This window comes from Telmatherina bonti (genome assembly GCF_933228915.1).
Source record: "Telmatherina bonti genome assembly, chromosome: 4".
Classification (NCBI taxonomy): domain Eukaryota; kingdom Metazoa; phylum Chordata; class Actinopteri; order Atheriniformes; family Telmatherinidae; genus Telmatherina; species Telmatherina bonti.
In genome coordinates, this window is record NC_136622.1 from 4696867 (window position 1) to 4706640 (window position 9774).

The 9774-nt window shown below is 46.8% G+C and overlaps 1 protein-coding gene across 2 annotated transcripts; it reads left to right on the forward strand.

Annotated features, from left to right (window-relative positions):
- Positions 1 to 524: 524 nt before the first annotated feature.
- Positions 525 to 8362, forward strand: dnase1l1 (deoxyribonuclease I-like 1). 2 transcript variants are annotated; one of them, XM_079239391.1, is made up of 9 exons: positions 525 to 573; positions 4087 to 4248; positions 4665 to 4753; positions 4952 to 5041; positions 5122 to 5234; positions 5333 to 5445; positions 5555 to 5712; positions 6300 to 6396; positions 6785 to 8362. In XM_079239391.1, the coding sequence occupies exons 2-9, from the start codon at positions 4096 to 4098 to the stop codon at positions 6932 to 6934; spliced, it is 963 nt and encodes a 320-aa protein (XP_079095517.1). In that variant the 5' UTR covers positions 525 to 573; positions 4087 to 4095; the 3' UTR covers positions 6935 to 8362. The 2 variants fall into 2 exon arrangements, with proteins under 2 accessions (XP_079095517.1, XP_079095516.1); XM_079239390.1 differs by lacking the exon at positions 525 to 573 and adding an exon at positions 2328 to 2334.
- The last annotated feature ends 1412 nt before the right edge of the window (positions 8363 to 9774 follow it).

Here is a 9774-nt window from a genome sequence, read left to right on the forward strand (position 1 = left end):
ACCAGGGATTATCTGTTGTGCTTCCAGTAAAGATGACTTTTCCACCAACATCCAGGTAAAACTTTTCCTTTGTCGTGCAGCTGAGCATGAAATCTGCTCGCTGACTTTTACTCATCCTGTTTTTAATCACTTTAATTTATGGTTTTATTATGGTTATAATAAAATCTTGTAAGTTGTATTTATGTGTTGCTGCCTGAAGGAAACAGAAGAAGTTTTTCTTCCTTATTTTCAGATTATTGTGAAATAAGTGGAAGAAGCATCATTTTCATTTCGGGTTTTCCAGGCTGAAAGTGTGACTTGATTCTGTGACAAATTAAATCTGCTAAAGTTAAAGTAAATATATTTTTAAACCTTTTTTTTTAATTAAATATGAATTTAATGATGACATCCAAGGAAGTGAATTACTTCTGACTAATGCTTTTATAGGAATACTGTAAATATCGCACAAGCTCAGTCCTCCTTTAGTCCCACCCACAGGAAACTCACACAGAGGCTCTCCAGCTTCGAGTTTCAGCAGAGAGGAGGCGGGTGGAAGGAAACACACACCCAGCAAGTCCAGCGCTCACCAAGCTGGTAAGTTACTGCTGCTTTAGCTTTCCTCATTTCTGGCCAGACAAGCAGAGTTTTACTGGAGAAAACTGGTGTAACTTGATCCCATGTGTGTGTGTGTGTGTTTCTGACTGAGGCTGAAAACACAGCAGTTAAACTCAGAGTACACTTGTGTTGTGTGTGTGTGTGTGTGTGTGTGTGTGTGTGTGTGTGTGTGTGTGTGTGTGTGTGTGTGTGTGTGTGTATACTCTGCTGAGATTGTCTTGATGAAAACTGAGCCTGCAGGAGACATTAGTCTGAGCAGGCTTGTAGAAGCTGTGTGTTACACACACACACACTTTTATAGGTACCTTATCTGTTGTTCAACACAACATCTAACCAGCCAATCACGTGGCAGCATGAAGTCCCGTTGACGTGACGAAGACGACGTGCTGAAGTTCAAACTGAGCCTCAGATTGAAGAAGACTCTGAATGAGGAAGGTTGTTGCTTTGTGACACAACCATCTCCAGTGGTTAGCCCTCACAGCAAGAAGGTCACTGGTTCGAGCCTCGGCTGGGAGAGAGGTCTGGACCAGAAGACCAGAAGACCTGCTACAATCCACTCAGACCAGAACCAACACGTTGCTGGGCTGATGAGTCTAAAGCAGATCTGACACAGTTAGCATGCTGCTAGGAACACAGAAAAGTTTTTCTCAAGTTTTTACTTCTTCTAATGAAACAGAAGTCTCGACCACGTAAACGACCACTTCTGCTTTCTGTTAACTACTAACTAACTAACTAACCACCACAGCTGACCAGGAAGGACGTAATGAAACTGAATGTGTCGCGTTTCTCCTTGTGCTGTGATATTTTTAACCTTTGGGCTGTCGCCTGTTTCTTCACGCTCAGCCGGGCTTCACCCCCCGTTAGGATCAGTGTCTGGGTGGCGCTGCAGCCGGGTTACAGGTCGTTACTGTCACACGTACAGGGTTTCGGACCCAAAGAGCAGACGAGGAATGTAGCACTGAACACAAACTTTACTACAGAGCAGGTGGTGGTTCAGGGAGCTGATGGAATCGTAGGCCGGCTGACAGGTGAATGGATGTTTGGGAGTGCAGGTGGATCCGGATGTGGCGCAGGACTGGTTGATGAGTTTGTTCCAAAAGATTGAGGATGGCAATGGGATCAGACTGGAAACAAGCATTTACGTAACTTCGAGAATTCTAGAGACCAGATACCACGAGTTCGTAGTACGATCTGGCGTTGACTGCTGGATGGACTTGAGAGATATCCTGCTGTGTGATGGGTTGATGACTGACATCTGTGACTTAGGAGTCTGAAAGAGAACCACGCCCCCCCCCCCCCCCCCCCCCCCCCCCCCCCACACACACACACACACACACACACATACACACACACACACACACACGCCCCCGGTGGCGGACAGTGAGGAGACGGCGGACAGGTCTCGTCATTGTGTCCTGAACAGGGAACAAGGGTGGTTGGTAACCAACCGAGGCCTCAAATGGAGAAAGTCCTGTGGCAGATGACTTGACAGTTGTGGGCATATTCAGTCCAATTTAGGTGGTCGTTCCAAGAAGGGTTTGCAGCAGCAACACATCTTAGTGACGATTCCAAATCCTGATTGGCCCGTTCTGCCTGACCATTAGTCTGGGGGTGAAAACCAGAACTTAAACTGACAGTGGCACCCAAGGCCTTCCAAAAGGCTCTCCACACCTGAGAGACGGATTGCGGACCACGATCAGAAACAATATCGGCGGGGATTCCGTGGAGCCTGAAGACATGGTAAGTAATCAGTTCAGCAGTTTCCAAAGCACTAAGCAGTTTAGGCAGGGCCACAAAGTGAACTGCTTTGGAAAAATGATCTACAATTGTGAGGATGGGGTTGTTTCCTCTGATGGGAGACCAGAAACAAAATCCAAGGCAATATGTGACCAAGGCCTAGTGGGAGTAGGAAGTGGACGAAGTAGTCCAGCAGGGGGCTGAGAGGACGTCTTCCCTCTGGCACAGACTGTGCAAGCAGCAACGTACTCACGGACATCCTTTTCCATTGAGGGCCACCAAAAAGGCCTCCGGAGAAGAGAGAAGGTGCGACCCAGGATGACATGTCCCCACCTGATGACCTTGGAACGAACACTGTCAGGCACAAACAAACAGTGAGGAGGGCCTGGACCAGGATCATCCCGTAGAGCATTCTGGACAGTCTCTTCCACTTCCCAGGTAACTGCTCCCAGCAGGCATGATGTGGGTATAATCGTGTCCAGATTGGAGGGTGACTCCTCAGGACTGAACTGACGTGAGAGGGCATCTGGTTCAGTGTTCTTGGACCCTGGTCTGTAAGTAATGACAAAGTTAAATCTACCAAAGAATAAGGGCCTGACGAGAGTTAAGTCTTTTAGCAGTCTGGATGTACTCCAACTTTCTATGATCTGTCCAGACGATAGAAGGCAGCTTAGTTCCCTCCAACCAGTGCCGCCGCTCCTCTAATGCCAACTTTACAGCCAACAGTTCACGATCCCCAAAGTTGTAGTTTCTTTCTGCCGGTGATAAGCGTCTTGAGAAGAAAGCACAAGGATGGAGCTGACTCGTCTGGACTGATCTCTGTGAAAGAACTGCGCCGACCCCAACATCAGAAGCGTCAACCTCCACAATGAGCTGTCTGGTGGGATCAGGCTGGTGGAGGACAGGAGCTGAGGTGAAGCTTGTCTTCAGTCTCTGAAAAGCACCTTCAGCATCCTCTGACCAAACAAAAGGAACTTTCGAAGAGGTGAGACGGGTAAGAGGCGCAACAACGTGACTAAACTTCTTAATGAACCGCCTGTAGAAATTGGCAAATCCAATAAAACGTAGTCGTTTAACAGAATTGGGTCTTGACCAGCTGGCCACAACCTTCACCTTCTCTGGATCGGTCTTCATCCGCCCACTTGCAAAGATGTAACCCAAAAGAGTCACCGACTCCACATGAAACTCGCACTTCCCAGCTTTCACAAACAGTTTGTTTGGCGAACATGTTCATCATGGTTTCTTGAGAAAATTAAAATGTCATCCAGGTACACAAAAACAAAACGATTCAGGAAATCACGCAAAACATCGTTGACCAAAGCTTGGAAAACTGCAGGAGCGTTTGTAAGACCAAAGGGCAGGACCAAATATTCAGTGTCCCATGGGTGTGTTGAAGGCAGTTTTCCACGCGTCACCTCGTCACGAGGACAAATAAACATTAAAACATGAAGTGAAACTGTTTCAGACAGAAGGAAATCTCCAGATGTGATGAGAGCGGGTCAAACTGCAGGAAGGAGCTTCATTCCCTCCTTTGTCTGTTTGCATGTCAGATACAATGCAGCATCTTTTACACGTCATGTCCAACAGTTTCTTCAGTGCTGAGAAGTAAAACTGGGATTTATGTAGATAAATAAAGCAGGAAGGATAAAGTCAGCAAACATTTCTCACTGGGAATGATGAAGGGATGTGCAGCAGGTTTCTGTCCTGCTCTACGTGCTTCAGCTATAAGAATCATGTGTTTATGTCTCCTTGTAGCTCCACACCATGAGGTCTTCATCCCTCCTCCTCCTCCTCTCCTTCCTGCTGGCAGCGAGCGATGTTCAAGCAGACTCAGACTTCAGAGTGTGTGCCTTTAACCTTCATCACTTCGGTGATTCTAAAGCCAAGAAGACCGACGTGATGCGAACTCTGGTCAGGGTGAGGATGTGTTCTGACATGTCGCAGCTTTCCACCTCATTAAAGCATCAACGTTTACAACTAAAGTCAGAGTCCAGCTGGACCAGAAAGGGAGATGAAGCATGCAGAAACTGCTGAGAGAGACACAGTAAACACTGCTCTGAGATCCACCGCAGCCGTAGAGACAGACGGGGAGGTTACTGTCCCCTCTGCAGGCGTGGAGCCCGCCAGGCGCGCGCCGGGTGGCGTGGAGCGCGCCGGGTGGCGTGGAGCCCGCCAGGCGCGCGCCGTGGAGCCCGCCAGGCGCGCGCCGTGGAGCCCGCCAGGCGCGCGCCGTGGAGCCCGCCAGGCGCGCGCCGGGTGGCGTGGAGCCCGCCAGGCGCGCGCCGGGCGGCGTGGTTCCTGCCGTGGACTGAGTTGCTGCATGTCTGTTCCAGATCATCACGCGCTGCGACGTCTGCCTGCTGCAGGAGGTGAGAGACAACCAGGGGACGGCTTTACAGCAGCTGCTCCATCAGGTCACGAGGTGAGTCCTCGCTCACTTCCTCATGTACACACACACACACACACACACACACACACACACACACACACCGGTGTGTCCATCACGTACATAGTGATGAAGTTCTTTTAGCACCTGACGTGATTTTAACAGGACTGGACGTGGAATAAATTGTGTCCTGCGGTTGAAGGGTGCTGCTGTCTGTGTCTCTCTGCTACTCAGGTATGACTCTAAACATGAGTATAAAGCTGTGGCCAGTGAGAGACTGGGCAGGTCCGAGTCCTACCAGGAGCAGTATGTGTTTCTATACAGGTGAGCTGATCCGGATTGTGTGCAGCGCCCTGCAGCAGCCAGAGGACACGCAGAAACGTTTGCTTTCTGTTTGTCTGCAGGACCAACACGGCGACGCTCACCGGACAGTATCAGTATCCAGACGAGCTTCCAGGTGATGTGGATGCTTTCTCCAGAGAGCCGTTTGTTGTTCACTTCAGAGCTCCGTCCACAGGTGAGATTGCTGACTCTGCATGACCAGACAGTATTAATGTATCGTGTGTAAACGTCTCCCTGCACCCCCACACCCCCAAACCCCACCTTATGTTCCAGCTATAAGGGACTTTGTCCTGATTCCTCAGCACACCACTCCAGCCAACACCACCAAGGAGCTGGATGCCCTGTACGACGTTCTGCAGCATGTCAGGAAGATGTGGAACACTGAGGTAGAGGCTCATGCTGCTCGTGGTAATGCACGTTCAGCGCTGCTCTTTAAACGCTTGGCTAATGTTCATGTGTCTAACTGTGAATGTGTGTGTGTGTGTGTGTGAGCAGAATGTGATGCTTCTCGGCGACTTCAACGCTGACTGTGGTTACCTGGCCAAGAAGAACCGTATAAAAGTGCGTCTGATCACAGACAACAGCCTGTTCTGGCTGATACCAGACAACAGTGACACCACCGTACGGTCGACCACAACCTGCGCATACGACAGGTAAACGTTCCCTCCAGGAGGCTGGAAGCTTCTCAGGACGCTTTAGAAGTTTCTGCAGCTCCACATCGTTGGGTCAAAGGGTCAGAAAGAGCAAAACAAACTCGCCTTCAGGCGAAGCTTTTCGTATGGAAGATGAGGAAAGGTGGTATGATCTGACCTGAAGGAAACCAGGTCTCTTCACCTTTTTATGTAGAAAACCTCCATCAGGAGAGTTTTCCATGACCTCATGGAGCTCATGGAGACATGAACTTAATGCATAATGTCCATCTGCACCATAATAAATATGCTGAACGGATTCTGGGGGTCTTTGAGGAAACAAAGATACACAAAAGCATCCTTAAAATGTTACAGAATAAAGGAGCAAATCTCTAAAAGTATCCTTCATCTGAACATGTGAGCAGTCCTTCCATAAGACTGCATGATGCTGCGTCCTCCACGGACCGACTCTGAACTGTTGCTGGAATTCAGCTTCACTCTGAACTACATCTGGTCAACTTTAAAGTTATGCATCATTCTTGCTGGTTGGTGACAAGCCTGAGCTCCACGAACCTCTGCAGCTCCTCTCTGCTTTCTGTGTTTTCCAACAGGATCGTTGTGCACGGAGAAACCTTTAACAGAGCCGTTGTGCCTTCATCAGCCCGACCGTTTAACTTCCAGACAGAGTACCGGCTAACAGAAGAGCAGGTAACCGTCACTAATAACTCACTAATAATACATGTGACGACAGTGGAGATCCAGTTATTGACATGAGGATAGTTACTCATATATCAGTACAGTCTGATTAACAACGTATTCATCTCCACACATGTGCTGTCTTTACAGTAACTGCAGCAGAATTGTGGATTTTTTATTTAAGTAAAACCAGATTAGGACCCCACATTTCTCTCCAGGCTGAATTAAATAACCATATTGAATAAAAACCCGCAAATGTCAGATGAGTGTCTGCAGAACGTCCAGGATGCGAAATCGATTTGATTTTGACTCCATCTGAGAAGCTGAGCTGCCGACACGCGAAGAAGGAAAGCTGCTGGTTGGTTTCATGTTTCCAGTGTTTCTTCTGTTTTTCCTTCAGGCCCTGGAGGTGAGTGACCATTACCCGGTGGAGGTCCTCCTGAAGAGGGCGGGGTCCTCCAAAGCCTTCAGCAGCAGCAGCACATCCCTGATAAAAAGCTTCACTTTGTTAAAGATGTGCACTTTGTTGGTGCTCGGCCGTCTTACGTGATTTCAGATTTTATTATAGCAGCTGCATGAAATCTTAAAATCTGGGTTTGGGAATGATGTGCGGTGAAAGTGGCTGCATGCGGTGTCTGATGCTAAATGACCTGATAAATGTTTAACCTGTTAAAATGATGCAACTGTTGGCCCATCATCACATTGCTTCTTTATTTTGCACAGATCAGCTGATCCAGACGGTTTGTTTTAAACAATTATTCTTTTTCACGTGTTAAAGGGTTATTAGAGAGGAAATTCCAGCAAATCCCTTGTTGTAAAATGTTGTGATGAGTTTTATCTTAATGTAACAAACGTAAGCTGTTGTCTGAACATTTAGGATTCTTCTTCACTTATTTTTATTTGATCATTTTTCTCTCAAACAAGCAGAACTTTTGTTTTACCTTCAGAGTTTAGATTTAACACAAGTCTGCCATGGGAAACATGTTCATGGTCTCTTGTGTTTTTAAAAGCCTACACACACACACACACACACACACACACACACACGCTGAGTGCAGCGTCCAGAGATGCCTGCACAGTTTCGGTACAAAGACACAGATTCACCACCACTGTAAAAACCAGCTGATGGACATTTCCCGTTAAAATGAACAAATATTTTCACAAAAAAATCCTGCCAGATAGTTTGACTTTATTTTAATTTCATGCAAGTTTTCAGTTTAATATTATGACATAAATTCCATGTTAACAGTTTGTTTGTCTTTAATGTGTTAAAAAAAAAAAGTGAATTTATACATAAAGTCCAATTAAACAAATGCAAACCTTTACATGAACTTTTTGTTTTAATTTAATTATTAACTATAAATGTTAAAGGAATATTGACTGTGTGTGTTTATGTGCATGATATAAACTCAGAGGGACACGGTGGTGGCTGCATCATGCTGCGGGGATGCCCAGAGCCCAGACCTCAGTCCCACCGAGGATCTGTGGTCAGACTTAAAGATTAATCTGTGGAAGTGCAAACCATCAAACGTGAAGGATCTGGAGCAGTTTTCCCTTCAGGAATGAGCAGAGACCCGTGGTGAGCTCATAGAGGTTAAACAACCTGCAGCTGCTGCTGCTGCACATGGCGGCTCTGCAGAGTACTGCCTTTAGGGGGTGAATACGTATTAACACTCATATTTTATCTCATTTGTTGTTGTGCTAGATGGAAAAAGTCACATCTTCAAGGTTGTAGACATAAAATGATGCAAACGCTCCAACAATCCTGATTCCAGGCAGCAAAACATGAAAACTGCTGAGTCTGTTCAGGCTTGTCCTCTGTGACTGGGGCAGTCTGGCAGTGTTTCAGCTCATGTTTGTTGTGATGTTTATATCATTTTTAATTGCTTTGATGTTATTTATCTTCCCTATAGTTTTTATCTGTACGCGACCGCGAGAGTCAAGAAAAGTGCCTAAAGATATATTATTATTAAAGACAATACAGACAGTCATGTCTGAACTCATGCAAAATGTCTGAAACGTTTCTTCTTGTGTGGTCGGAGACACATTTTTACATCTCATTCTTCCCTCTGATTTCCCAGATGATTTCCTCAGTCGAGAACAAGACACTAATTCCACGATGTAACTTTACATTAAGCTGAAGTCAAACTTTTAATGTACATGTACTCAGCTACAGAGAGACACTGCTGCACCTGGGAAAATGAGCAACAAAATGTGATAGTACTACTACCCAAATGAGAAAAAAGTAAATACAATGGTTAACAAAGATGCACATCTGGCAGCAGGTGCAGCTGCAGCATCCTCTGTCAGAAGGAAACACGCATCCGTACAGTGGTTTATTCACCACACAACAACACTGTTAAAGAGAATATTTATTTATTCTGAAGAATATATAGCAAAGATAAAATAATCAATTACATCACCACAAGCATTATTATTGTTATTATTATTATTATGATTATTTTTATTATAAACCACAGCGCTAAACTGTCACCATAAACTGCATTGACGTTGCAAAAGCGACTCATAAAATGAGAAATATTCCTTAAAATCGCCACTGGATGGCGCTCTGAGGCAAAAACTGAGTGGATTCCTCCAGAGCCAGCAGGGCTGCCTGCAACATGTCAACCTGAACAACATGTGGAGTTACACTCACATATCAAATACCAGCAGAAATTTGTGATAACGTGGCAAATGAATATTTCCGACAAGTTGGTAACATTAGCAACAACTGGAACCCAGACAGAACAGGTTTTACTCTGATCATCTGCTGCTTCAGGAGGCACCAGGACACTTTCAGCAGTAAAACTGTTGAGCTGAAGCTAATCAACACCCCATCAATTGTTCTCATGTAAACATGGATCTATTGAAGCTTTCCTGGAAAAGCCTGCAGCAGGTCTCTACTGCGCTGGCTGGTTATTCTACATAGTTGTAGGTCTACAACTCGTCTCGTCTTCATGCCACCTATTCGGGGTCGGGTCACGGGGGCAGCAGCCTAAGCAGGGAAGCCCAGACTTCCCTCTCCTCAGCCACATTTGCCAACTCTGCGGGGGGGATCCCGAGGCGTTCCCAGGCCAGCCGAGAGATGTAATCCCTCCAGTGTGTCCTGGGTCTTCCCCGGGGTCTCCTCCCAGAGGGACGTGCCTGGAACACCTCACCAGGGAGGTCCAGGAGGCATCCTGACCAGATGCCCGAGCCACCTCAACTGGTTCCTCTCGATGCGGAGGAGCAGCGGCTCTACTCTGATCTCCTCCCGGATGACCGAGCTCCTCACCCTATCTCTAAGGGAGAGCCCGGCCACCCTGCGGAGGAAACTCATTTCAGCCGCCTGTACACGAGATCTCGTTCTTTCGGTCACGACCCACAGCTCATGACCATAGGTGAGGGTAG